The sequence below is a fragment of the Gambusia affinis genome, linkage group LG19, assembly GCF_019740435.1.
Source record: "Gambusia affinis linkage group LG19, SWU_Gaff_1.0, whole genome shotgun sequence".
Lineage (NCBI taxonomy): Eukaryota > Metazoa > Chordata > Actinopteri > Cyprinodontiformes > Poeciliidae > Gambusia > Gambusia affinis.
The window spans coordinates 12,897,760-12,925,590 of record NC_057886.1 but is presented as its reverse complement, the minus strand read 5'-3'; the positions used below and the strand labels follow the sequence as shown (position 1 = coordinate 12,925,590).

Here is a 27,831-nt window from a genome sequence, read left to right as displayed (position 1 = left end):
AAAGAGAAACCTTTTCTGTCCAGCAGGCAGCTACTGCCTGATGGATCAGAGGTAGAAGGTTTGGGAAACCTCCCCGCTGCCACCCCTCTCTCTGCTACAGGGGTAAGAAAGGCCTGGCATGAACACGTGACTCAGGGCCTGCGCTCCCATCTGGTGCACAAACTGTAAGTCTACTACATAAGCAGGTGTGTTTGTGGAATATGTTGTTGTTCAGCAGATAAACTCAGCTTCTCATCCTGCAGAGTACAAGCCATATTCCCGACCCCAGACCCTGCAGCTCTGAAGGACAGGCGAATGGAGAACTTGGTGGCTTACGCACGCAAAGTTGAGGGAGACATGTATGAGTCAGCAAACAGCAGGGTATTGTGATACTTTTAGTTGTTTTCTGTATCATTTCAACTCAATGATTGTTTTTTAACCTTTTTGATCTCATGGTTTTCTTGTTCATCTCATTAGGATGAGTACTACCACTTCCTGGCAGAAAAAATTTACAAGATCCAGAAGGAGTTGGAAGAGAAGAGACGCTCGCGTCTGCAGAAACAGCCCATCATGGTGGGCGCGCCGGGACCCCAGCAGCCTGGTATGGCTCAGCCCAACAGCATGGGCCCTGCACAGGCCGTTCGACCTCCAAGTTAGTACAAACAACCCGTAACACCTTGATTTCTTGGTTAAAGCTAATCACTTTGTTTTCAGATACTAAGAGCAACTTTTAATAAAGCTTATTTCTGTCTTACCTCGCTGCAGATGGACCTGTAACAATGCCCAACATGCCAAATCAGATGATGAACCGTATGCAGGTGGATCAAGGTATAACTATCAAGTTGTTACATGTGTTTCTAATTAATATCTGAACCATAACTGTAAACACTATGTTAATAAAGCTGTTTAGTAAAGCCTGAGATTGTTGAACTACTCTTTCAGTCAGTTGGTTTAGTGCCTCCGCCAGCCCATTCGGGCATTGAATATTAAATTACATCAACTCCCCTGTAGAGGTATGTAATTGTACATAAATATGTTCCCACAGGAATCAGTCAGTTTAACCCAATGGCGATGCAGAATGCACAGATGCCTCAGGCACCCATGGGAGCGAGGGCTTCTTCCCCAATGAGCCATCCGCAGCAGATGAACATGAACTCTGTGGTGAGATTGGTTTCCCAGCTTTTATGATTATTACTATTATGTTGGTTTCTTTCAAGAACGCATTGTAAAAATCTCCTTTTCAACTATTTTAATACATTAGGTGTTTTGTTCTTTTATATTTGAAAACAAGTTCATGAAACAAGACGTTGAAACTATGACGATGAATAATTTGTATATTTCACTAAACAGATGAATCTCTTAATTTTAATATCGAAAGTGTCCTGTTAATCTTGTTGTAAGGTGCTTTTAATTAAGGCTGATCAAACTTCTGGTGGTTTACATTTTCTCACTACAGCTCCAGCTGTAGAAGAGGGAATGTTCCCGTTGGCATCTACTATTTTGTAGCTACCTGCTCTATTTGAATTGAATGTTCTCTTACTATTCCTATTTTGAAGACTCTCCTCATATCCATATGCCAGGGAAATGAGATGTTATGGATTGGTGACAATAAAATACTGAAAAATCAAGTAGAAATAAAATTAATTTTAGTTTAAAAGAAATGGGTAGTAATAGTTGTGGCTACTGTGATCTAAAAAAAAATAAAAAATAACTTTAAAAAAGAGAAAATATAATTTCCTTTAAATGGGATTTTTTGGGGGGTCTTTCCTCTATTGATTAAGTCATCTGGAAGATTTTGACTTTTCTATATTCATAGTGTTTAATGTGACTACAGGAAGACATTACGTTTATATTAAGGGAATATGATAAAACACATCCCATTAACGTTTCACTAAATGTTTGAGAAATCAAGAAAAAAGTTTGTCCTGGTTCTAAAGAAATAAAGGAAAGTGAAGCCTCAATTTATTTTCAGAAATGATAAATACGTCACAATAGTGATAATTCAAACTTAAGCTATATAGTTCCATTCAAAAAGATTAATCTTCAACATTACGTTTTTTCCTTCTTGATAACTTTTATTAAAACCTCAAACTGATGTCCTTCTCTGCATTTTAATACAGTTTTTTTAAATTATGTTTTTAATTAATATCTTGTTCTTTGGTTATGGTACTAGCAGTGTAATCTACATTCAGAGTAAAAATAATTTTCTATAAAAATCCATTTGTTGATTTTCTTATGTGTTTGTGTCATCTCTACTACTCTCCAGATGGGCATGTCTCCATCCAGGATGCCCCCGAACCAAGGCATGATGGGTAATCATGCTAATAGCATGTCTCAACCAGCCGCCCAAGGCCAGTACCTGCAGCAGGGTCAGTATCCTGGTGCTGCAGGTGGAGCCATGAATGTGAATATAGGCATGGGTCAGACTATGCCACAGGCTGCCGTTGCACAGGTGAGATGATCTGTGAAGTTGGATGAAGCTAGTCGTCTGCCCAATAAATATTAGCTAATGCTAATAGTGAGGTTCCCTTTTTTTCCCAGCAACAACAAACCTCTAACCTCCCTCTGAATTCACTGGGCTCCCAGTTGCCCTCTGGACCCACCACCCAACCCTCTCGGGGCACGCCCCCTCCACCCAGCATCAGCCAGCAGCAGCAGCAGCAGCAGCAGCAGCAGCATGCTCCCACACAGGCCCAGGTGCCGCCGCAGCCCTCCACTCCTGGCTCTGCAGTAGGACCCCCCTCCACCCCAACCCACATTCCAAGTAGCCTTCCTCGGCCCCCTGCAGCTATGAGCACTCCCCCTGACCCTTCCCAGCCTCTGACACCCCTGCAGCCTCCCTCTGAGCCCCCCAGCCAGATGCAGCAGCCCACCTCTGTGCAGCCTCAGCACCCTAGTACACCGGTGAGATCCTTGTTCTGCCTGAATGCTAAAAACTGGCTTATACAGGGTTCGTATGGGTACTTAAAATCCTTGAAATTTTCAATTTCATGTTTTCAAGGTTTGGGAAGCGCTTGATTTCTGTATAATGTCCTTGAAATTTCAAACAGCACAGTTTTGTAATAAAGTGCAATTTAACACTGGATTAACAGCCTAAACTTGGAAATTGTTACTTAGATATTTTTATACACGTAATGAAACAATACAAACATGCTTTTCTCACTGTCTGACGTTACGTCAGATCAAACTTTTCTTGGCTGTTAGGTCAGTTAGAATTACTAAAATTAATTCAATTTTAGAAGTTTTTTGTAACTTGCTTTGTACATTATTTTTAAGCGTTACATATAAGCATGAAGGCCATTTAGCTTAAGATTTTTTGTGATTCTGTCAATGTAACGAATGTTTATTATTCCTAATGGCTCAAGGACGTATTGTTCAGTGTAATTGAAATGAATGTTGACTTAAATTTTATGTTAGTTATTGAAATTCTCAGGTGTTAGTGTTTTGTTCTTGAATCAGTCAGATGTATAGGCTGTGTGGAAGAAATATTTTAAAACATAACATTTTATTTTTTTCATATACCTTTTCCCTGTGGAATACTATCACAAAACAATAATAGTAATAAATGATGTGATACAATAGTGAAACTGTTATTTTCTTTTTTAGTTCATTTGTATTGCTTTTATCTCCAAAGCAGGACAATTTTGAAAAAGTACCTTGAAAATGTTTGAAAAGTCTTTAAATTTTACTGTGGGAAAAGTGTACGAACCCTGCTTATACTGCCACTGGTTTAAATTCAACTTCCTGGATGGTCTTTTAAAATCTTCTCATCGTTATTTGATAAAATGATTAGTGTGGTGATCATTTTGTCTCTTTAACTCCTTGAAGTTGTCCCAGGCTGCTGCCGGTATCGATAACAGAGTACCCACTCCTGGCTCTGTGGCTGAACTGAGCTCCCAGCAGGCCCTGCCTGACATGAGCAGCTCTGAGGTCAAATCCGAAGTCAAAGAGGAAGAAGAGGAGGAGGAGTACAGCAAGTCTGGGAAAAAGCAAAACGACGTAAAGATGGAAGTATGTGCATTTACTTTGCACTTAAAAGAAATTGGAGCAAAGCTATGTTGGTAGATGTGGGTTTTATTTCTTGTTACCCAGCAGGACGATGAAACCAAATCCTCCCTGGTCAAGAAGGAGGAAATGGATGCAGCAGAACCAAAGCAGGAACCGATGGAGACGGACGAGAAGAAGCCAGTGGTGAAGGTGGAACCCAAAGAAGAGGAGGACGGTGCGTCCAACAGCACATCAGCCACTTCCACTGCTCAGAACCGCAAGAAAAGTAAGACCACTCATCCACGTTGATGTTTTATTTATCGACAATATTAACATTTTAGGACTAATTTCTGATAACCTGATTTTTGTACAGCTTTGGCCAGCCTTTTCTGATTATGTTCGAGTCAGATCTCTCCTAAGCTATAATAGAAAGAGATAGAAGACCTGCCATAGCCCATCATTAATTATTTATACTGGGAACAAAAGCTATGTCATGCCGCTGCAATGTATGAGAGCAGTTAGTGTAAATCAGGATTTTAATAATAATAATAACAAGGTCAAAATGATGATAAAGTTGCATTTAACACAATATAGATAGGACAGCTTTGCTTGGTGTGTGAATCTATAAGTTGACTTTTTTTTTTTTATTAGTTTATTTGATAGGGACAGACATACAGCGACATAGACAAACTGAAAGAAAACAGCAGTCCCATGTTTGTGTCACAGTGCAATAGCAAAAGCTAATTCGCAGCACTTGTCCCTAGATGGGCTTTAAACTAGCTTTAGCAACTTATATTAGCGATTAGTGCAGGTAACATTATTAAAGTCACAGCCTTTGTGTTTATTCCCCAGAGTGTAGATCCTGGCCTTAACTTTGGGATTTCCAACTTTGTTCATCAACAGAGGTGGAAGCCTAAATTATAAAACAGCAACTTTTGTGTCAAATGTTCAACTATTCCTTTGTCTGCTGAATTTCTGGCTTTGTTGCATATGGGACAAACCGCAGACATTTTCTGTCCTCCATTTTTAAACTTCTCACTGATTCAGAAGATGATTGGCTGCCAGTGCCCTTCCTTGGCTGCCAGTGCAACCTCTTTGAGGATTGTTTTCATCGGTGCAGGAATGGCTTCGAAAAATCTAGTCTTTAGAAATATCAATCTCCTCTTACAAAGGCAATGTTTCTGTTTGCAAACAGGCAACATAAAGCTGAGCACTTTTTCCAGTTGTTGCTCTTCTCCAATGCACATCCATCTCAAACCCTCATAATTAATGGGAGCGACGGTAATGACATTTTACTGCTGACAAGTTAGTCGGCATTAAAAGGAGAGCAAAGAATTTGAGGACAAAGCTTTACAGTTTATTAGCTTTTAAGGAATTTAGGGGTCATTACTATCTAAAATACTCCAACTGATTAAACCTGGACTAAATAGTACATTAAATTGATATCATTAAACACACAGTTTGGAATTTGTGAACATTTAAGCAGTATTACTGCAATTATTAAAGGTTTGACCCAACCTAAATTGGCCTAAAAGCCTAACTAAACCATCAATAAATTGTGATTGTTGTTTGTTTCCAGTGGTGTACAGCTTTCACTGGTGTACAGCTTTCCTGGTGTACAGCTTTGCTGGTGTACAGCTTTGCTGGTGTACAGCTTTGCTGGTGTACAGCTTTGCTGTACACTTTGGTGGCCAAAGCCACCAAAGTGTACAGGCCGATGTAAGAAAGCTGTTAGTTAGTTCCACTGAAGAGTTGTTTCCATCCAGTTTTCAAGCCAGAGGAGCTGAGACAAGCACTGATGCCCACTCTTGAGGCCCTCTACAGACAGGACCCCGAATCCCTACCCTTCAGGCAACCTGTAGACCCCATGGTGCTCGGCATTCCTGTAAGTGTCAAAGATTTTCTGAACGGACTTATTCATTCCAAAGCACAGACGCTGCTAGAACTGGGATCTTTGTCCCACCTGTCTTTCTGCAGGACTACTTTGACATAGTGAAGAACCCCATCGACTTATCCACCATCAAACGCAAGCTGGACACGGGTCAGTACCAGGAGCCGTGGCAGTACGTGGACGACATCTGGCTCATGTTCAACAACGCCTGGCTGTACAACCGCAAAACGTCACGCGTCTACAAGTACTGCACCAAGCTGGCCGAGGTGTTCGAAGCAGAGATTGATCCCGTCATGCAGGTTCTGGGCTACTGCTGTGGCAGGAAGGTGAGACGGTAACACGACGCCACAGATATGCCTATGCTTTATTTTTTATTAAAAGCATCTTCAGTTCACACTTGTGGTGCTTTGATAAAGGATTGATATATCCGTAACTCATTGAAATTATGAATAGGATGTTTAATCTGTTTTATTACAGATTTTTTATGATAAATCAACAAAAAAACAATACAAGCTGGAAGGAAAAATTAGGTCGCCGTGGTTTAGATTCAACCATATTTAGCTTTAAGAATGGTTTAATCAAAATCCACAATGAAATCTGATTCAGAATCCGAGCCAATAAAAAAAGTCTGTGGTTGTAGTTGAAACAAGTTCAAGAGCATGGAAGTTAGTGCTGAGCAATTTCAACATTTTATAGGACAACTGAAATGAAAATATACAAATGTAGGCTTTAAAATTCAATAAATACACGTGGCCTTTCAGGCAGTGCATGGAGATATTATTTGAAAGCACTCATACAAGATGGACGCCGTATTTCAAGCTGTCAACTTGATTTTCATCACTTTAAGCTTGCACTGAGACATATTTGCACTTTTAAACAGAACTGCAAGCAGGTTTTGTTGGTCAATATTTTTCTAGTTGAGGAAGTGGACCTGCAATTCATAATACCCCCCAAAGCTTAAAGAAATTCTGCAGTTTAGTTGATTTACTAAATAATAAGGTTTTATTTAAAACATTTCTTTGCTTTTAATGAAAGACATACCAAATTAGATACTAAATTATTCATTTGAAACTATATCACGATAAATATTCAAAATTGTTCAATGCTGGAGAAAATATTGTTATTTATTTTGTTCATTGCTCTAGTGTGATTGCTTTTCCAAAACATTCCATATAGCCATGACTGCAAATCAAATCTTTCAGAGGAGTCTGGACGTTAACATTTTCTTATTTTCTTATTTTTATCAACAGTACGAGTTTTCGCCTCAGACGCTTTGTTGCTACGGCAAACAGTTGTGTACTATCTCCAGAGACAGCACCTACTACAGCTACCAGAACAGGTAGGAAGGTATTATTACACTGTTTGGGGGGCTGTACTTGAATATTTCTAAAGGTTTAGAAAGCTTCTTTACTCTTTACCCTCCCCCCCAAAAAACCCCCAAAAATAACAAAACCCTAACGCTCAGGTAATGAGATAGTAATAATGGAGGGGGCTGGTATCCTTCTTTATCAGTCTGTGCTCAGTTCAAAGGTTTACTTTCACAAGAATCTGGCACCAAAGCCCCCCCTTCCGTTCTGAATGTGCTACTACACCTTAGTGCAACACAATACATTTTCCTACTCTTGCAAATGCTTTGATGTTTCACATCTTAATATCAAGTATTTTCCACAGATTTACATGAATCATTGTTTAACCTAAATGTAATGTTCCCTTTAGCCAGTTACGCACGTCTTTACATAAAGGTTGCGTTTATAGATGAAAAGATGAAAAGTGTCTGTGTTAGCTTGGAATAAAAGCTTGTGTATTTGTTATTGCATCATTGCCTCTTCTGACCATCATGACATCCATTCTCACCATCCCTGGAGCATGTTGTCATGTCATAAACCATTAGAGTGAAAGTGTCCATTCATCAGCGTGCTGTTTGAAATAATTTCTCGTTTTTTGATAACTTTTTCTTAACGCACAGTTTTTAGTATTTTGCCTTCCTCATCGTTTTTCCAGTTTGCATGAGCCGCTGAATCATGACCAGTTCAGTTGTGACTAACTTGTACTTCTGCCTGTGTGTGTGTCCGTCTGTCCGTCCATCTATCTGTCCGTCTATCCGCCCATGCTCGGTCCGTCCTTGTTGCCATGTGCTCCATTCGCTCTGCACTCTCCCACCTGTGCTGCTACTGTGTGTGCTGGCTGCAGTTCACCCAAATATGGCCTTATTGCCGACAGGTATCACTATTGTGAGAAGTGCTTCAATGAGATCCAGGGCAACAGTGTGAATCTGGGGGACGACCCAGCACAACCGCAAACGTGAGTGGCCCGCGCCTGAAAACCTGCTGGGGATCATCGTTTTGTCTCATGTGAGCTAACGGCAACATATTCTTTTGTTCTCTTCCATGCAGGAAAATATCTAAAGATCAGTTTGAAAAGAAGAAAAATGATATGTTGGACCCTGAACCGTGAGTGCACTGTGGACAGTACAAGAAGTTCAACAGTATTTGAGTGAAATGTCTCACTATAGCTTTTGGTGAAAATGAAATATGTTTGTCTGTTTTTAGGTTTGTTGAATGTAAAGACTGTGGAAGAAAAATGCATCAGATCTGTGTGCTGCACTACGATGTCATTTGGCCCTCTGGGTGAGTCTTTTTCTTCAACATTGTGACTAAAACAAACAAAAATATGCTCTTATAGAAACATAAAAGTATTGATACTCCAACTACTACCTTATTGACGATTTTATGTGATGGACAAAAAGAGCAGAGTTCTTTAGACATTTATTCACCCTTTTACTCTGACATCTCTAGTTCCTCTAACAACCTCCCCAGCAAAAGATGGTGTTGTCAGTATCACACTGTGGCGACACCATGGAGATGGCGACTGGTCAGTTTTGTTAAATATTGGAAGAAAATTGTTTAGGAAGTTTATTAGCAGGGAATAGTTTAGATCAAAATGGATTAATGTTTGATACTGGCCTAGTCAAAGTCCAGACCAACATCTATTGGAAGGATTTGAAAATTGCCATTCACAGACACTCTTTGTCTAATCTGACTTAGTTTTGGGTAATTTACAGAGAAGAATCTACAAAAAGGTTTGGCTGCAGGAGGTTGTCGCATATAAATGTTCACCACAATTTACAGCATTTTATTGGTTACAACAAAAAGAGCATCAACCAACTATTATGCCCTATTCATAATCTGACAAAAATCAATTGACTTTTGCAAGGCGCTGTATTTTCCAAAAGCCTTGCAGGTTGACCAAATCTTTAATTTGTCTCCAGCTTCGTGTGTGACAATTGCCTGAGAAAATCTGGAAAAACAAGGAAGGAGAACAAGTTCTCGGCAAAAAGTGAGTTCAACATTTGATAGAAAAATAAAAAGGTTTATATTTTCCGCTAAACTAAATGTCTTTGCTCTGAATTAATTTTAAATCATTTTTTTGTTTTACTAGGGTTGCAGACTACAAGGTTGGGGACATACATTGAAGACAGAGTAAACAAGTACTTAAAAAGGCAGAACCACCCAGAAGCTGGTGAAGTGTTTGTGCGAGTTGTTGCCAGCTCTGATAAAACTGTGGATATTAAGCCTGGCATGAAGTCTAGGTGAGGCAGCTTACTTGCATCTTGTATGCATTTTGTTTTTCTTTTTTTTTTGTATTGTTGGGGCTAAGGATTTATTGTTGCACCCACAGGTTTGTAGACTCAGGTGAGATGGTGGCGAGCTTCCCTTACAGAACCAAAGCACTTTTTGCATTCGAGGAAATCGACGGCGTGGACGTTTGTTTCTTCGGCATGCATGTACAGGAGTATGGCTCAGATTGCCCTTTTCCAAACACAAGGTAATGCTACAGTTCAATAAAAACCCTAACAGATGTCTTATTAATTTGTCAGTTTATTTGGGTTTTTAATGCTTTGCCCTGTTTTTCCTTTCAGACGGGTTTACATATCATACCTCGACAGTGTTCACTTCTTCAAGCCACGTGTGCTAAGGACTGCAGTGTACCACGAGATCTTGATAGGCTACCTGGAGTATGTGAGGAAACTCGGGTAAGTCCAAGCACCCTTTGTTTTTCACCTACCATCGATGCGGTATAGGAATGTAGAGCTCATTGTGTATTATCTGAGCAGGTATGTAATGGGTCACATTTGGGCCTGCCCACCAAGTGAAGGAGATGATTACATTTTCCACTGCCACCCTCCGGACCAGAAGATCCCTAAACCCAAAAGGCTGCAGGAGTGGTACAGGAAGATGCTTGACAAGGCGTTTGCAGAGAGGATCATTCATGATTACAAGGTTAGAAAACAACAACAAAAAAGTTTACTCGGACAGAGATAATTCATTTTGAGACATTTAATATAAAACAATGCATTTTAGAAAGATGTGTGAAAATTTCTGTTGTGAAACAAGTTTGAGGAGTTTGTCTTTAGAAATAAGAGGAAGGTTGGTGACTGTGCCTAAACATGAACTTTTAAACATTTTACGTTTAACCTCTTGGAATAATGTCACACCTAAGGAGCTAATTCATGCGGAAAAACAGATAATGAGCAAAATTTACAAATCGGGAGAAAAAAACTCAGCTTGTTTTTGGTGTAACACAAAGATTGGTATGATGGAAAAATATGTGTATTAAAATAAATTTTTTTTAAATTCTTGTATACTTTGACTGTGGCAAACAGGCACATTCCCACTCTATAATGAATGTGGTTATTTTCAACAGAAAGTTTGTCTTTTTTTTTTGTTTGTTTTTTTACCTTTTTACTATTTTGTGCTTTTACAACCCATTTTGTTTACCTATGACAGTTGTGCCTGTAGAGTACATGCCTTCTTTAGAGTTAATTTCAGTTTAAAAATCACAATTCAAGCACAAATAAGACAACAATGGAAAGTTTTCAATCAAGAACATGATTTTTCTGATGTAGTGGTTTTGCTTCTCCGTTGCCTGAGATGAGAAGTTGCTGTGTTTCTGTTCAGGACATTTTCAAGCAGGCAACAGAAGACAGGCTGACCAGTGCCAACGAGCTGCCATACTTTGAGGGCGACTTTTGGCCTAATGTGCTGGAGGAGAGCATCAAGGAGCTGGAGCAGGAGGAGGAGGAAAGAAAGAAGGAGGAGAACACTGCCTCCTCGGAGACAACAGAGGTATGTTAGATAGCTGGATTCATTTAGCTCTTTGTTTTATACCATCAGCTGAGCACTAAAAATTTGATCACCCTAAAGTGTTGGCTTAATAAAACCTTCCAGGGAAAGTAGACCCACTCAGCCTAATTACACAATCATGGTTTGACTCCGTTTTCCAAAATGTTTGTTTGCCCTACAAGGGAGTCCAGGCTGACAGCAAGAATGCCAAAAAGAAGAATAATAAGAAAACCAACAAGAACAAGAGCAGCGTCAGCCGATCCAATAAGAAGAAGCCTGGTATGCCAAATGTAGCCAATGATCTGTCTCAAAAACTCTACGCCACCCTGGAGAAACACAAGGAGGTGGGAAACCTACAGTTTAGTTTGACTTTAATGGGAACCCTACAAGAGCCAAGCAGCTGTTAAATGCTACAATATCTTTTTTCTTTCTAGGTGTTTTTTGTAATTCACCTCCATTCGGGGCCTGTCATCAACACCCTCCCACCTATCATGGACCCCGACCCTCTGCTGACCTGCGACCTCATGGACGGACGTGACGCCTTCCTGACTTTGGCCAGGGACAAGCACTGGGAGTTCAGCTCGCTCAGAAGGTGCAAGTGGAGCTCCATGTGCATGCTGGTGGAGCTGCACAACCAGGGCCAGGACCGCTTTGTCTACACATGCAACGAATGCAAGCATCATGTGGAGACTCGCTGGCACTGCACTGTTTGTGAGGTAAGACCCTAATTCATGAAATCTGGGGGTAAATGTGAGGAAAAAGTTCAAATGGTATTACATTTCAGAGCTTAGAGATCTCCAGTTTAACATGCATTTCCTCATCTGTCATCAGGACTATGACCTGTGCATTAACTGCTACAACACTAAGGGCCACGAGCACCAGATGGTGAAATGGGGCCTGGGCATCGACGATGACAGCAACAGTCAGAGCGGCGAGGCCTCAAAGAGTCCTCAGGAGAGTCGGCGCCTCAGCATCCAGCGCTGCATCCAGTCTCTGGTGCACGCCTGTCAGTGCAGGAACGCCAACTGCTCGCTTGCGTCCTGCCAGAAGATGAAGCGGGTGGTTCAGCACACCAAGGGCTGCAAGCGCAAGACCAATGGTGGATGCCCGGTGTGCAAGCAGCTGATCGCTTTATGCTGTTACCACGCCAAGCACTGCCAGGAGAACAAGTGTCCGGTTCCGTTCTGCCTCAACATCAAGCAGAAGCTTCGTCAGCAGCAGTTGCAGCACAGGCTGCAGCAGGCCCAGATGATGCGCCGCAGAATGGCCACCATGGCAGGAAGAGGTATGCCGATGCCATCTCCACCTACCTCAGCTGCTCCAGAAACCCCCACGTCTGTGCAGCAACCTAACACGCCCCAGACTCCGCAGCCCATGCCTAACCACCCTCAGCAGCAACAACCACCACCACCAAACCCTGGCAACATGGGCCAAGGGTTCCCCAGCAACGGCCGCAGCAGTCAGCCCTCCACGCCTGTGCCGCAAGGTAAACCTGGGCCACAGTCATCGCCGCACCATCAGCAGCTGTCCCCTATGCCTAACATGCCGCATCAGCAGCAGGCTCCTCCTCCTCAGCAGCCGCAGCAACAGCAGCAGCTGCTGGCAGCAATGAAAGTGGCGCAACAAATCGAGATGGCGGCAAAGGCAAAGCAGCAGCAGCAGGGTTACGCCATGAACGGAATGCCCATGAACCAGTCACGCATGATGAACCCCATTCAGAACCAAATGCAGATGATGCCGGGTCCCCGGGGTCCCCAGGTGATGCAGGCTGTGTCGCAGGGTCAGTGGGGTGTGGGAATGCAGAATGCCCAAGGCCATCAGCAACTGGTCCCTCCTCAGCAGGGCCCCATGGCCTCCCAGCAGGCTCAGGGAACCCCCATGTCTCAGCAATCCCAACTCATGCAGAGGCCCATGATGCCACAGCAGTCGGGTCCCCAAATGCCTGGGGTCATGTCTCCTCAGGGGCCCCCCCAACAGGGAATGACACCGCAGCAGCAGCAGTCAAACATGTCCCGGGTAATGCCTGGAAATATTACGCCAAGTGCCGTGCAGGAACTACTGCACACCCTCAAGTCTCCGAGCTCCCCACAGCAACAGCAGCAGGTGCTGACCATCCTTAAGTCCAATCCCCACCTCATGGCAGCTTTCATCAAACAGAGAGCAGCCAAGTACCAGGCCAGCCAGGCGGTGCCGCCGCAGCAGCAGCAACAACAGCAGCAGCAGCAGCAGCAGCAACAGGTCCAGCAGCAGAACCCTCAGGTCCTGCTGGGCTCCCAGCCTGGGATGCAGGCCATGGCAGCTATGAACCAAATGCAGAGGACCGGGATGGCTCCGCAGCAGCAGCCTCCTCAGCTGGTGGGCCCCCAGGGTGTGCCACCCATGGGTCCACAAGGCCAGATGATGAATACAGCTCAAAACGGAAATCCTCAGTACCACAGACAGCTGCTCCGAATGCAGCAGATGCAGCAGCAGGGCGCCATGCCTCAGGGCCACAGCCAGTTCCTCCCCCAGCAGCAGGGGCCCCCAGGCTTCTCCCAGCTCCGCGCGCATCAGCAGATGGCTATGCAAGGGGGCTCCGGTCCTATGGGGTCGGTTCCTCCCATGTCGCAGATGGGCCAGTCGGGCATGGGTATGGAAGGAATCTCGAACCACCTCAAGCAGCGCATGCTTCAGCATCAGATGATGAAGCAGCAGATGGGTTCTCCTGGGCAGGCCAATCCGATGAGTCCTCAACCTCATCTGCTGCAGGGCCAAGGCCAGACCGGAGCTCACCTACCTGGTCAGAACATGGCCAACACCCTGGGAAACCAGGTCCGCTCCCCGGCTCCGGTGCAGTCGCCCCGGCCGCCTTCACAACAAGCCCCCCATTCCGGTTCCTCCCCGCGGATACAACCCCAGCCTTCGCCGCAGCACGGGGCTCTCCACTCCAGCTCCCCTCACCCGAGTCTCGGCCCCATGTCGGGCTCTATGGACCAGGGACACATGGGAACGCCTGAGCAAAGCGCAATGCTCCCACAGCTGAACACACCAAACCGAGGAGGGCTGAGCAACGACATGAACATGGTGGGCGACACGACAGGAGACACGCTAGAGAGGTTCGTTGAAGGATTGTAGCATTTTGAGACAGAAGAGAGGCCTGCTCCAGTTTTCCACTGAGATTTTTTTTTTCTATTTACTGATTTTAGAAAAAGTCTTTGGAAGCCTACGGACTGTGAACTTTCCTTACACCACAAACTCCTTTTTCTGAAAACAGAGTGATTTAATAATTGCTGTTGAAAAGAAAACAAAGAATATATTTTTGGTTCAGACCAGCATTGTAAGAATTCGCCCTGGTCTTTGCTGGTTTATTTTATTTTTCTTTTATGATTTGCAATTGACTTTTTAAAAAAAATCTGAAAACAAAAAAAAAAAAAAATCCTTATTTTGTACCTTTGCAGATGAATATTGTATTTGTGTTGCGAAGTCTGTAAAGTTGTCTGTGAAGTTTTTCGCCAGTTTCTCAGTTTTTCCTGTTCCTGGCTAATTTATTCTAATATGCCATTTTTTTCAAAAGGACTGCCTTTAGGAAAGCCTTAATTTCTTTCCTGTTTGCAGAGTCTAAAGGAGATTAACGTATTTGTATAGATCTAGGATACCTATTGCACACACAAACACAACATGCTGGTGAAAGAGAAGCTTACATTGAAACTTGTTGTTCACAGGTGCCAGAATGTTCTTTTTACCTGGCCCGATCCCAGCGATTGTCTTGCAGATTTTCAAACCTTGCTTTTGTCTGTTCTTTATTCTAAAGAAATTGTCATTAAGTACTGAAGCTGTTTTTGCCTGTGGTGGGAAATATGTAATTGTTTGACTGCTGATTTGTGTTCGGAGAGTTTTGTGCAGCATTTTTCTCTCGCATTAAACTTGAATTGATGAGGAACTATTCTCTAATGTAAATCAAGCAGCTAGACAGTACTGTAAATATGCAGAAAATGAGAATGAAATCACTGTATAAACTGGTTCAAATGGCTCATTTCGTACTTATATACCTTATTGTTAAATAAACCTGTGTGCCACAGAATCTGTCTCTTAACCTATCACAACCAAACATTAAAACATTGAAAGTGTGTGGAAAAGCATTTTAGGAAGAAATTTAAGAATTTGCTCTTCTGGTCCCATTCTTTATTTGTCTTCCACTTATCCAAGATCGAGTCGTATGGCAGCCGGTCCAGGTGGGAAACCCACACATCATCCTTCTCAGCGACACTCTGGCACTTCATGGAGGATACGTCACAAGTGGTCACAGAATCCTGACATCTTTTTCCACATTTGTCTGGGATGCTGCAGCCTGGGGTTCTGTAATGATTCTCTGCAGCTTAACCCTTCTTCCACTTGCTTGACCAACTACATAAACTGTTTTCACGCAGGCAGGATATCACCCTTTTCTCTGAAATCTGAAAGTTCTCCCTGGGTTTCAAATTCATTTTGCGAAGCAAGTTAATTTTGCTTTGAGGGAGAGAAATGCACTAAGAGTAATGAAAATGTCACATGAAACATCACATGAAAATGTATGTCGTAAATTTAAAATCCTGACAGGCTAAGATTTGATAAATGAACTGGTAAAGTGATATTTTACTTTTATAGGAACAATTCAGGAAAGTATAGTTTAAGTCTCAAATCTTAAACATTTTCTGCATATTTTCAGGGAGCTGGGGTTCCCATCCCTGGCCTGCAACTCAAATGAATTTACTCTCAAGATCATTCAGTGCTTCATAAACCATTAAGATTTTAAACTTAACTTTTTACAAACAGTGAGCCAGTGTAGTAATTTCTTGGTCAGGACTGTAGGAGCACCATTTTGGATGAGCTGACCCATGAGCAAAGACATTATGATAACGAAACCAGAGAAAATTAAAAGCGTGCACTAATATGTTATCAGGCTTGTTTTGACAGGAAACCCTTAATTCTTCCATTATTTTTTAAAGACTTGGTAGACAGTTTTGGTTTTTATCTTTGTGTGTGTTGAAATCTAGTCTATTACAGTGCCGAGGTATGTTGAAAAGTATCCGGTGCTGATCCTCTAGTCTTGGATTTTTTTTAAACCAAAAGCAATGTCTTCCCTTCTCAAGCTGAAGGAAATTTATTGATGTTATAGACACTACCCTAAGATCATAGTAGTTTTGTCTCATCAGCATATGAATATTAAATCTTTTTAACGTAATCGGAGCTGTGGGAGGATATAAATACTGAATAAAAGCGGTACGATAATGGCGCTTTGAGAAATCCCTGATATTTAGAGTTGTCAAATGGTATACAGTCGGTGTCATCTGCCAAATGAGACCTGGAATCATATATGCAAATCTCGTAAAAGAGTCAGCTTTACAGCACGGCGACTCAGGTAGGTCCAATTATTTTACCTGGTTATCCGTAGGTAGTGGTGATAGGACCACTTATGTAACCTTTTGGACAAGCCTATTTTGGGCTCAATTATATGCCAATTTCGTACAAATATACGTGAAAGTGAGTTGGGGAAACGGGATTCACACTGAGAAATGCCTTTGATGTATCACCAAGACGTTTTTATTGTCAGTAAGTGAAGAACAACGCCACTAGACTAGCATCCTTTAAAAGTTAACAGTAACCTCTCAAAATAAATGCAAAATAAAAAAAAATGCTTGTAGTGAAACACTTATTAAAACTAAAGATGTTTGTAAATTTGTTTTCAAACAAAAATAATATTAACTTTATTTCTCCAATTCTCATCAGGCATATTTCTAGACACCGTGGTGATGTCATTTTCAAGCGCAGCCTCATCTTCGGTCTTCACCGGTCAGCGTGTGTCCCCTAGTCCGGTGACTCTTCGTCTCCACCTGCTTTTTAATATCTGTCAATATGTCCCGCTGCCTCGGCTTGGCTCGCCTCATCCTCGGTTCTTCTCACAGGACCAATTTACGGTTAACGTCTTGTGCGCGTGGACTGAGCACGCTAAATGTCTCGCGAGGTAGGTAGTATTACGTCAGGTAGCGCAGTTAGCTTAGTCTCGCTCCATCACCTGGGAACTGCATGTTTTTACTAATAACCTTCAGCTAATGAGGTTAAATATTAGTTTTGTTCACTCGGAAACAAAAACCGAGTAAAGAAAAAAAAGACTGACTGAGCTCCTTGCAAGCATAATTATCAACTGAAAAAACAGACTGATTCAACTCTGCATATTTGAATGTTGTTGAATTTAGTTCACCAAGTAAACAGTGATGCATTCTAAGTTATATTTTCAGTGTTAAGTAACGTGTTGTAGCTCATGACAGTACAAAATAAAAATATACCATTACACAATAAGTAAAGTAAAAAAAAAAGTATTTTTAAAATAGAGGTGTTATGTTTTAGACTACACAGTCACGAGTTTGGCAAACTACAAAAGGTCAGTTGTAGTAAAGATAGGCTTTTAACTGAGCATGAGTGATGAGGATAACTGCAGCATCTCCATACCGCTTGTAAACAACTGTAAAATGTTTTGTTGGACGCTGCACTGAAACATCACCGACTGTGGCTAAACATACATATAACTTACAAGATGTACTTTGTTTTGTTTTTTCTATAAAACAGCAGCTGTCAGGACAGAGCTATTGCATGTGAAGAAAGAACGTCGCAATTTACACAATATTTGAAGAGACTGCCAAAACAGCTGTTCCCGAGAAGTCCAAAATGTGTGTTTATATTTCTTGTGTATACTTTATACTGCAGCTTTCTTTCCTTGTGCACTTTATATCATTAGAGCTCATGGTTGGACAGCAGCAGAGGTGGAGCGGCCGGCCCGCTGTGTGGAGGTCTCAGTGGTCCTCTCTGGGCTTCACCCAGCAGTCCTTCTACAGCACTCAGGAAGTGGAGAAAGAGCCAGAAGAAGAACCTCTACACACCATCATCACCGATACGGAGTCTGTACAAGGTGCCTGAACAGCTGCAAAGTTATTCTTTCTCTCCTTCTTGAACTTCAAGGTTCATAAGCTCTGTGTCACTCTTTAAAAAAAATTTTCAGGTAGTTCCTCTAAACATGAATTTCAGGCTGAAACAAAGAAACTTCTGGACATTGTTGCCAGATCTTTGTACTCGGAGAAGGAGGTAAGAAGTTGTGAAAGACATTTCCTCCGCTTTGCTCAAGTATTGTCGACACTCCTTTGTATCTATTTCCTGACTCACCCTCATTCCACCAGGTTTTCATCAGGGAGTTGATCTCTAACGGGAGCGACGCCTTGGAAAAGCTGCGACACAAAATGGTCACGGCTGGCGGGGAAACGGCTCCGATGGAAATCCACCTGCAGACTGATGGTGTTAAAGGAACCTTTACCATTCAGGTACCCACATCTAATGCCAGATGAGAATTATCTTGGCCTTTAAATTTATTGCTATTGCTTTTGTATGTGATCTAAATATTGTTGGATTTATCCCAGCACTGTATGTTTTAGCATTACTAAGCTGTGGTATGTTGACTTTATTTGAATTTTGACATTGCTTACCTTATTGATACACAGCTGCTTCACGGCTTGTACAACCAGTAGTTTTTTTCATTCCCTAAAGGATTTGGAATAATTTTTTTTGTATCTGTTATGAATGGACTTTCTGGTTAAATAAAATAAATAAGCTGGAGGTGAACCAGAAATTGCATCTAAAATGAAAATCGTAGTGTTTTGTAACTCCCTGAAATGCATATAAAGCTCAATTATTATTATCAAGACTTTTTGCATTCAAAAAGTATTGATAATAAGTAATCTTCTTTGTAAGGTTCCTTACAAAGAAGTAATCTAGAGCAGTCCAGTTATCGATGATGGTATAAGAAATAGTTGTTTTAAAAAAATATTCAGGTATGTATGAAAAAATTCAGACATAGGTGAGAAAATTGATATTCACAGATTCCTACATTTTGAAAACCCTGGATGTTTCCCATTTACTTCTACAAATTTGCTGTAGCATGAAAGACTGGAAATTATAAAGTATAAAGTTAAGATAAAGGAACATTTTAACCATTACAAATATTAAACACATGACAAACCACCCTGCTCCGTTGTTTGACTTTTCATATGTGCTGCCATCTGGTGGTGGTCATCTGCTGCTGCATGTTGAATTAAACTTTTTGGTGAAAAATGTGTTTCTGTGATAGGACACAGGAGTTGGCATGAACGAAGAGGAGCTGGTGGCCAATCTGGGTACTATCGCCCGCTCTGGATCCAAGGTCAGCGCTGATGTTCCTCAAAGTGAACCCCAATGGTGGTTGTTATGGAGACAAATGACTTTAAACGTTAATGTGACTAAGCTGTGGTTCTGTGTTTTATAGTTCATCTTAACAATGTTGAACTTGTTCATCTTAAAGTTGAACTTGTCCTGTAACTGATGTGTTTACGTCCTTCTTGTCATCTTCTCTTCACTGCAGGCGTTTTTGGATGCCCTGCAGAACCAGGCAGAGGCCAGCAGCACCATCATCGGTCAGTTTGGTGTCGGCTTCTACTCCGCCTTCATGGTGGCTGACCGTGTGGACGTCTTCTCCCGCTCTGCAGAGCCGGACGCTCCCGGATACAAGTGGTCCTCCGACGGGTGAGAGTACCGGAACCACGTTTGTTCTGTTTTTATTTGTAAAACAGTTAAACTTCACGTGGACATTTTCACTTCCCCGTTCAGCTCTGGGCTGTTTGAGATCGCTGAAGCCAGCGGCGTTCAACAGGGAACTAAAATTGTGCTGCACCTCAAAGACGACTGTAAGGAGTTTTCCTCTGAGGACAGAGTTAAAGGTAAAACTCAAACTGCACCATGATCTGTTGAACCACAACTGTGTACAATAAAATTCATACAGCAACTCCATGATGAATCTGTTTCAGAGGTTGTGACAAAGTACAGCAACTTTGTTAGTTTCCCCATCTTCCTGAACGGACGGCGGCTCAACACTCTGCAGGTGAGCCTCAGTCCTTCTGTTATCTTCAGTGTTTAACGCGAAACTTACCGAGTACACTCTGTAACCTTTTGACTGCTTTCAAAAGGATTTCTTGTTTGGGTTTTGTCCACCAGGCCTTGTGGATGATGGAGCCTAAAGAAATCAGTGACTGGCAGCACGAGGAGTTCTACCGCTACATCGCTCAGGCCTATGATAAGCCGCGCTACACGCTGCACTACCGCGCCGACGCGCCGCTCAACATCCGAAGCATCTTTTACGTCCCTGATGCGGTGAGGAGTGTCTGGTGAATTTTGGGAATTTTAGTTGGGAAATAAAGTGAGGAAAAAAATACGGTTTTAGCTGTTTTGACAAGGAAAATGTTTGAATGAGGTTTGCATTTTGTCTATGATGGTATAAAGCTGAACTTATCCTGGTCCCTTCTGACAGAAACCCAGCATGTTTGACGTGAGCAGAGAGATGGGCTCCAGCGTGGCTCTGTACAGCAGGAAGGTCCTGATCCAGACCAAAGCCACCGACATCCTGCCCAAGTGGCTGCGCTTCCTTCGAGGTTCGGCGTCGTCCCGAACTTTTCCACCCGCTGGTCTACTCGGCTCATCTCACACTTCACATCAGGAATGTAACTATTTGTTTTTGCGCCTGCAGGTGTGGTGGACAGCGAAGACATCCCCCTGAACCTGAGCAGAGAACTGCTGCAGGAGAGCGCCCTCATCAGGTAGAGTAAAGTATTTTTCAATTCAAACCTTTTGTTTCTGATTCATTCCCACCTTGAGTATCTTTAGTTCTAAACCACATATGTCAGAGTCAAGGCCCGCGGGCCACATCCGGCCCGCGAGAAGATTTTCTACGGCCCCTGGGATGATATTAGAACCGGCCCGCAGCAAGCCCGCACTTCTCGATCCTCACAACGCGCACTCGATCCTCACAACGCGCACTTCTGCACTAGACCAAATGCGTCATTTAAAAAAATCTCAATGAACATTCGATCAGTCCGGCCCTCGGCTTGTAGCTAAATTTTTTATTTGGCCCTCCGTCCATTTGACTTTGACACCCCTGTTCTAAACCATACAGTCCAGGTAGATTAATGTTGTGGAGCTTTTACTACATTCACAAAATGTATATTTGTTGTCTTCTTGAAAATCTCATTCGTAAGATTGATATCAGGTTTCTACAAATCTGCCTCTCCAAGCTCCTTTGGTTCAGATTTTTTGTTCGCACTTAAATATTTATTTAGATGCAACTGTTGCTAAAAGAAAAGAGTTTTAATGCTCTTCTCGAACCAGCAAATTTATTTTCTAGCCAGATGTCTTGTCCCAGATGGATCCATCAATGTTGACCGTCCATCCACTCTTCCTCTCTGGTTTCTACTTGTTCTAGTCTTAAAGTCTTATAACAAGATATTTTTCCAATGTTATAAATTAAATAATCTGTCAGTGGCTCTTAAAAAATTTCAATATTAGTTAATTATTTACTTAAAATATGCTCCTATATCTTGCTCAGAAGTTTCTTGTTAGCTTTGTCCTATGTGAAGTAAGATTTTTACACTAGAAACCAGTGCAAAAATCTAGACAAAAAACTTAGTAGGAGTTTAAATATTATCTAGAGTAAATTCACTAATCTTCCTGTTTGTCTAAAAGGAGCCGAGAACTTTTGGAAATTTCCATCTGGAAAAGTTTGAAACCGTGACCAGAGGAGTGTTTGGGAATCCTGGTGACCATATGTGCCGATGTGCATCTCCTCTTTCAGAAAGCTTCGAAATGTCCTGCAGCAGCGAGTGATCCGCTTCCTGCTGGACCAAAGCAAGAAGGACCCGGAGAAGTACAACAAGTTCTTTGAGGACTACGGGCTCTTCATGCGGGAGGGCATCGTTACCACCCAGGAACAGGACGTAAAGGTGCTGCATTAGATATGTTACTCCCCGCACAGCAGGGTTTTTTCTCAGAGCGTAGTCCCTCACCAGCTGGTCTGTCGCTCTGCAGGAAGACATCGCCAAGCTGCTGAGGTTCGAGTCGTCCGCTTTGCCGGCCGGCCAGCAGACCAACCTGATGGAGTATGGATCCCGCATGAAGGCCGGCACGCGCAACATCTACTACCTGTGTGCCCCCAACAGACATCTGGCCGAGCACTCGCCGTATTTTGAGGCCATGAAGAAGAAAGACATGGAGGTGGGAGACGTAACGAGCGATTGAAAATGTTTTCATGCAGTGAGAGGCCAGACGAGGGTTAACTTGGTTATGCTCGCAGGTCCTGTTCTGCTATGAGCAGTTCGACGAGCTGACCCTGCTTCACCTCAGGGAGTTTGACAAGAAGAAGCTGATCTCGGTGGAGACGGACATCGTGGTGGATCACTACAAGGAGGAGAAGTTTGAGGACAGCAAGCCAGGTGAGCCCCACCTTCAGGTTGAGGTCGGGCGGAGATCTCTTTCACGGCTGTAACCCCGCCTCCTTCTCCACCGCAGCATCTGAGCGGCTGACGCAGGAGCAGGCGGACGACCTGATGGCCTGGATGAAGAACGCTCTGGGTCCCCGAGTCACAAACATAAAGGTAACCGCAGGAATGGTGTCAACATTAGGGAACAAAGACTGAGAAGTTCCAAAAAAATCTCTTCTTTCCATGAACATCAGTTGTCTGGCATGTTGTCATCTTACCACAAAGTTAAACAGATTTTATTACAGTATTTATGTGATGAAGAAGGAATATACATTTCTAGTTTGAAACAAAATGAGTGCTAATATTTTTGTTGGACCCCTTTTAGCTTTGATTGTGTCCGGCGTTCCCTGTGGCATCACAGGCTTGTACAGTCGCCACTATGCATGATGGGAGCATGAAATCAGCAGCTGTTCAGTTCCCTCCCTTAAGTTGTTGGTTTTTCCACTCAGCTTCCAACTTTAATGATGCACTGAAGAGTTTTTAACCCAGATGTAGTCATTTCAGTGAACTCCTTCGATTTTCCTTGATGCTAAATGTAAATACTGTTGCAGGATGCTGCAATGTCTTGAACTGAAATCATAATTCCACAAATGCCTTTTTTATTTTATTTTTTTGTAACGCTCAGCTGACTCCTCGTCTCGACACTCATCCCGCCATGATCACGGTGCTGGAAATGGGCGCGGCCCGCCACTTCCTCCGAACCCAGCAGCTAGCACGCACTCCTGAGGAGAGGGCCCAGATCCTGCAGCCCACCCTGGAGATCAACGCCGGGTAAAACGCAGATTTGACCATTTTGTTCCATTCAAAAGAAACAAGTAAGGATTTCTAACTGTAATTCCTCTCCTCGCCTGTTAGACACGATCTGATCAAGAAGCTGCACTCACTGAAGGACACAAACTCTGAACTGGCTGGTTTGCTGCTGGAACAGGTACTGAATCGTGTTTCCGTCTAGTTTTAAACAAAATGTTAAACATCTACAGCTGCGCCCGATTAGGAGATGCTAAACCGTCGCTGGTTTCAGATCTACGACAACGCCATGATTGCAGCCGGCCTGAACGACGACCCCCGGCCGATGATTTCACGCCTCAACGAGCTCCTGGCCAGAGCTCTGGAGAAACACTGACGGCTCGTCTCGCTTCAGATGCCGAGTGAAGCGTCCGCAGCACCAGGGAGGGCTGACCGAGGACAGTTCAGGAGAACAGTACAGACTACTGTGGATGAAATTTGTTGCTGCACAAGTCAGAATGAAAACACAGCTTCTCCGTCTGGTTGCAGTGTTTGAGACGTTTCATCCGTTTTGAGACGAACAACTTGGTTTATTTTTGATGGACTCGCATTCCGTTCATGTCTGGTGTATGAAAGTCAGTTTTGAAGTTTCTCCGTCTTGTTCTGACATTTAAATCTCCAAACATTTCATAAACTACTTTTAAGATTAGGGATGGTACCATCAGTTGCCAAATAAAGCTGTTTGACTATTAAAGTGGAAACTACAAATGCAGTGAAATAAAAAAAAAAAAAAAATAGATAAACCCATAAGTCTTGGAAATACAATTTTACTGCATTCAAACTGTCTCTGCTGTGACCAGAAACGCCACCAGAAACCTTATCCTGCATCTGGTCTCTCAGACACTGAAGCAGCTCTCAGCAGCTTTGGGGTCAGCGTCCCAGCGCTGTCGGTCCGTCTAAAGCATTCCTGGGCCGTCTGAGCCGTCACACCTACAGGCCTCGTTTCTCCTCGGTGAGCCGTTCCTCAGTTCTCACCTCCTGACTGGCAAACAGCATCCGATCCAGTCTGGAATGTCAGGATAGCTTGTCGATGTTGGCCAAGAAGCGCTGGGCCCACCACTCATCCAGATCTATGGGCACAAAGCCTGGAAAAGAAGAAACAAGGATCTGAATCAACGGTCTAAAATAAAATCTAAAGCCATGCTGGAAGATTTGCTCCAAAAAAAGATTCATAAAATCATGCTGTTCAGTATTGTGATTGGAATAAAAACCAAGTCAAAAAACTAATTTTTCATAGACTTTTATGCTGCTTTTACTGCCCTCTAGCGGTCGTAATCAGAAGCTACATAAGTTAAAACATGCTCACCGTTTTAAATTATTTTGTATTTAGATGTGAAAAATATTTAGCCAACGGATTCCTCAATACTACTTTTTTTTTATTAAAACAAAGTATTAAATACACCATTGATATGCTTTGCTCTACAGAGTTAAAATGTGTCACTATTTTGCAGATTTCATTGTGATAACATAAAACTCATGTAAAATATCTCCTGCATAAACTTTGCCTGTTAACTGCAATGAATTTAAAAACTATGGATATTAAAATGTGTTTTGCCCTCTAGTGTTGATATGCTTTATTTTTTTAAATAAAGCAATTGGGGAAAAAAAAAAAAACTTAAAAAAATGTGCAAGTGATTTAAATGAAATATTTTCTTGTCATTTTCGACAGGGCCACATTCAAAACACCTTTTGCAAATGCCCTCTCGTTTCTTTTTAAAACGATAAAAAGCAAAGCTCACTCTTCATTTGAATAATTTGTCTGTTTCGTGTATTTGTAGCCGAACTGGTGGAAGAAGAGAAGCAGCTGTACTCACTGTCCATGTGTGGTCCAGCAGACGTTTCTTTGTAGTAAACCGCCGTCTGGGAGTCCTGCTCTCCTCCACCTTCCTCCGCCTGAACCACCTCCTGCCAGGCTGAATGAAAGCAGCTCCCTTTAGCAACTGCATGTCTAACAGTTGGTGTTTAATGAAGAAATATGAAAACGGTTCTGCATCAAAGTGACACACCCACAGGGTTGGGGGCTGGGGGTTAAAGTCCACCAGAACAACGGCCACTGCAGGGAAATGTTTGTATTTTTAATCATTCAGAGTCTCAGCCACATGCAGTGTGACTGATTAAATCTATGGTGGCTGCAGGGATTTACAACGGTATCCAACGCATAATCAAACTTCAGTGTATTTCAATGAGATTTACATGATGGACCAGGTACCATGAAGTGACAGAAAAATTGTACATTCTATAAAAAAAAAAAAAGCCAAAACAACAAAACATCGACAAATCTGAAAAAAGTCTTAAAAACTAAAATGATGAATATTTGGGAAATTATTACCAATTCTTTGCATCACAATTCAAGCAGGCTGAACACTGACTTTCTGAACTTTCATTTCTTTCCAGAGATTCAAAATTGGATCAAGGTCTGGACTTTGACAGGTCCTTGTTCAACCTGTCAGTTTAGAAAGGCCCTGCTCTGGCATGTTTGTAATCGAGCCACACACTTTTTTCTGACTGTCCTGCGAGACATTCAAAGCTTCGAATACTTTTTTTATCATCTAATTTTGCTGCTTGTTTAACATGTTCTCTAGGAAGCGCCTGCAGCTTTCACAGAACAGGTGCATTTATGCTCAGATTAGATTTCACACAGGTGGACTCTATTGCAGGACTTCTGGAGGGAGTTTACTTACTGGACTTTAGTTTCCTTCCTCTTAAAAACAATAAACTACTTTGTAATGGTCTATTAAAACACACTGTTGCTTGTGGCTGTTGTGTGAAAAACTGAAAAGGTTTGACGGGAATGAAACGGCAGTATTTTATTTTATTTTATTTTTTTTAACAGAGCTGGCTCTACTTTACGGCCTTGTCCAATCAAACACAAGGTTACTGGAGTTGTTTATGGGCTGCTGTGGCTGAGCTTCAATGCCAACAACTGGCAGGACACAGAAAGCAAAAACAGCCGAGCCAAGCAAGGTTTCCTAGAGACACAAGGATTCTGTGAATGTAGGAAAAAAAAAAAAAAACCCAGGCTGTTTCGACCCAAACAAATTCTCTGTTTTTCAAAGTCCAATTAGACCATCTTGTGCGTTGAAATCAAAAGCCCCCCCCCCCCCCCCAGCACTTTAGTCCTGACGAGTGTGAAATGTGGGTGTGAGAGAGTTTCTCTGCTCTATCAGTGTCAGAGCAGCTGTTTGATCCGTTGCCTTTAAAAAAAAAAGTCGCCAACTCATTCACAAAATCCAGCAGTGCAGAGAACAAAAAGCTCAGTTTTGTCTTCCTCACCCTCAGAGATGAACTTCACGTTTTCCTCGTGCTCCGGGGAGAAAGCCTCTTCATGCCGTCTGTCTGCGGGGAGCGCCTGAGCGGGCTGATGGTGCTTCTTCCCGTTCAGACGGTTGAAAACTATCCTGGGTGCAGAAAGGCTGACAAGTGGAAAGAGAAATCAGAGATTTCGTTAGTTCTCACTGTACAAAGCAAAAAAAAAAAAAAGAAAAGAAAAAAAAAGAAAATGTTGCCCTTTGAACCTAAACTCAAGCACGCTTGACTCGGTGGAAATCAGACTGCAACAGCTGAATGAGAGAGGGAGCATGTGCTACCAAGGTCACACACAAACACACTCAGGGTCGTGTCTGCTGCCTCAAAGTCATCATGGTAACAACAGGCAGAAAGTTAAGGTGTGTTATGAATTAAGGAGATTTAAACTGCTGCACCCAGATTCACTTGAGCAGAATGTAACAGGCAGAACGTTCCTCAGGTTTAGGAAGAAGGTGAAAGAAAAACATCCCTCACATTTCTGGCAACTTGAAGGTGCCTCTAATTTTACGTGAGTTTAAAGAATCGGTTTACTCACTCCGGCACGTTCCAGGACGTCTGTTTGTGCTTGAAGTCATTTATTTTGCTCTCCAGCTGCTGAGTGGGTCCTGCAGAAACAATTAAAAACACCCATGCGTATCTGAAAAGTGAAGGTGTGACGGTGCTGAATGTTGGGAGACTCACCTGTTCTCCTCTGCGTGACCAGTTTGCTGGGACCTCTTGTGATTGTGTACATCATGCGGGAGGAAATCCACCTGCGCTGCTCACAGTAATTTTTGTTCCACGCCTTTAAGGTGAACACATTCTTCTGAAATTAGAGGGGGGAAAAAAACAACAAAAAACTCCGGGGTTGTAGGTCAGTCAGGCAGGCAGGATTTCACACGCTGGCTGCAGTAGAGTGGGTAACTGTTTTGTAATCTTATGAAAGTGAAGGGTGCGCCGCGCAGCTCCTCTGTGCGTAAAGACACCAACCGCCGTGACGCATCTCCTGATCCCACGTCCCTTCCCTCTGATTCTGCTTCACCTGCAGACGCGAATCCGAACCGTTTGTTTCTGATGAGTTTTGTCCTGTCACAATGTCACACAACCACACGCAGTGGCAGTCATTCACTCTGGACGCGTCTTGCCGACGTCCCCTACACGCCTCCTTTAACGCCTTAAAGAGACAGCGTCCCCTTTTTGAGCCTTTTCCCTGCAGCCACAATTTTAGGAGGAAAAAACCCGAATGTGGCCGATTAATAACAACTAAAGTAATTTAATGGATGTTTATCTGGTTTATTTTGGGCATAGAAAAAAGAAAATTTTTCTTCAAAGCTCCCAGGGCTCTGTTTCTATCACACACACACAGGCTGATAACAAACTGCTTACATTTTACTGTGATTATCGGTAACTTTTTTCTGGCCAGATTTTCATTAGT

At 42.7% G+C, this 27,831-nt stretch overlaps 3 protein-coding genes across 8 annotated transcripts in view; 2 read left to right on the top strand and 1 right to left on the bottom strand.

Annotated features, from left to right (window-relative positions):
* crebbpb (CREB binding protein b) overlaps positions 1-15,040 on the top strand; it is a 38,277-nt gene extending 23,237 nt beyond the window's left edge. The window contains exons 8-31 of one of the 5 annotated variants that reach the window (XM_044101340.1): positions 24-164; positions 243-360; positions 457-631; positions 745-807; positions 1,025-1,140; positions 2,246-2,431; positions 2,521-2,883; positions 3,808-3,990; positions 4,072-4,252; positions 5,733-5,851; positions 5,944-6,183; positions 7,108-7,196; positions 8,048-8,158; positions 8,251-8,307; positions 8,407-8,484; positions 9,126-9,193; positions 9,296-9,446; positions 9,536-9,682; positions 9,777-9,890; positions 9,972-10,137; positions 10,816-10,983; positions 11,163-11,324; positions 11,415-11,696; positions 11,812-15,040. In XM_044101340.1, the coding sequence (XP_043957275.1) occupies positions 24-164; positions 243-360; positions 457-631; positions 745-807; positions 1,025-1,140; positions 2,246-2,431; positions 2,521-2,883; positions 3,808-3,990; positions 4,072-4,252; positions 5,733-5,851; positions 5,944-6,183; positions 7,108-7,196; positions 8,048-8,158; positions 8,251-8,307; positions 8,407-8,484; positions 9,126-9,193; positions 9,296-9,446; positions 9,536-9,682; positions 9,777-9,890; positions 9,972-10,137; positions 10,816-10,983; positions 11,163-11,324; positions 11,415-11,696; positions 11,812-14,094 (5,761 nt within the window). In that variant the 3' untranslated portion in view covers positions 14,095-15,040. The remainder of the gene's footprint in view (positions 1-23; positions 165-242; positions 361-456; positions 632-744; positions 808-1,024; positions 1,141-2,245; positions 2,432-2,520; positions 2,884-3,807; positions 3,991-4,071; positions 4,253-5,732; positions 5,852-5,943; positions 6,184-7,107; positions 7,197-8,047; positions 8,159-8,250; positions 8,308-8,406; positions 8,485-9,125; positions 9,194-9,295; positions 9,447-9,535; positions 9,683-9,776; positions 9,891-9,971; positions 10,138-10,815; positions 10,984-11,162; positions 11,325-11,414; positions 11,697-11,811) is intronic. The other 4 variants (XM_044101342.1, XM_044101344.1, XM_044101341.1 and 1 more) reach the window with 4 other exon arrangements.
* A 1,719-nt stretch (positions 15,041-16,759) lies between these two features.
* Positions 16,760-24,679, top strand: trap1 (TNF receptor-associated protein 1). The gene is made up of 18 exons (XM_044101337.1): positions 16,760-16,960; positions 17,732-17,902; positions 17,993-18,075; positions 18,168-18,308; positions 19,112-19,183; positions 19,382-19,542; positions 19,627-19,736; positions 19,824-19,897; positions 20,011-20,166; positions 20,324-20,444; positions 20,540-20,609; positions 21,641-21,788; positions 21,874-22,059; positions 22,139-22,277; positions 22,354-22,439; positions 22,951-23,096; positions 23,181-23,253; positions 23,347-24,679. Exons 1-18 carry the CDS (start codon positions 16,852-16,854, stop codon positions 23,446-23,448), a joined length of 2,148 nt encoding a protein of 715 aa, XP_043957272.1. The 5' UTR covers positions 16,760-16,851; the 3' UTR covers positions 23,449-24,679.
* On the bottom strand, positions 23,863-27,558 carry LOC122822555 (MAPK regulated corepressor interacting protein 2-like). Of its 2 annotated transcripts, none has more exons than XM_044101339.1 (6): positions 27,387-27,558; positions 27,099-27,222; positions 26,953-27,022; positions 26,385-26,524; positions 24,926-25,024; positions 23,863-24,196 (listed from the first exon to the last, which is right to left on the bottom strand). In XM_044101339.1, the coding sequence occupies exons 2-6, from the start codon at positions 27,151-27,153 to the stop codon at positions 24,126-24,128; spliced, it is 435 nt and encodes a 144-aa protein (XP_043957274.1). In that variant the 5' UTR covers positions 27,154-27,222; positions 27,387-27,558; the 3' UTR covers positions 23,863-24,125. The 2 variants fall into 2 exon arrangements, with proteins under 2 accessions (XP_043957274.1, XP_043957273.1); XM_044101338.1 differs by having other exon boundaries at positions 27,439-27,557.
* Between the last annotated feature and the right edge of the window lie 273 nt (positions 27,559-27,831).

Coding starts and splice junctions, on each gene's coding strand:
- trap1 (XM_044101337.1), top strand. CDS start 16,852: ATGTCCCGCTGCCTCGGCTTGGCTCGCCTCATCCTCGGTTCTTCTCAC. Junction 22,060..22,138: donor TGAAGAAGAAAGACATGGAG/GTGGGAGACGTA, acceptor TTATGCTCGCAG/GTCCTGTTCTGCTATGAGCA. Junction 23,097..23,180: donor ACCCTGGAGATCAACGCCGG/GTAAAACGCAGA, acceptor CTCGCCTGTTAG/ACACGATCTGATCAAGAAGC.
- LOC122822555 (XM_044101339.1), bottom strand. CDS start 27,153: ATGATGTACACAATCACAAGAGGTCCCAGCAAACTGGTCACGCAGAGG. Junction 27,023..27,098: donor GGTCACGCAGAGGAGAACAG/GTGAGTCTCCCA, acceptor TTGTTTCTGCAG/GACCCACTCAGCAGCTGGAG. Junction 24,197..24,925: donor TGCTGGACCACACATGGACA/GTGAGTACAGCT, acceptor CTTCTTTTCCAG/GCTTTGTGCCCATAGATCTG.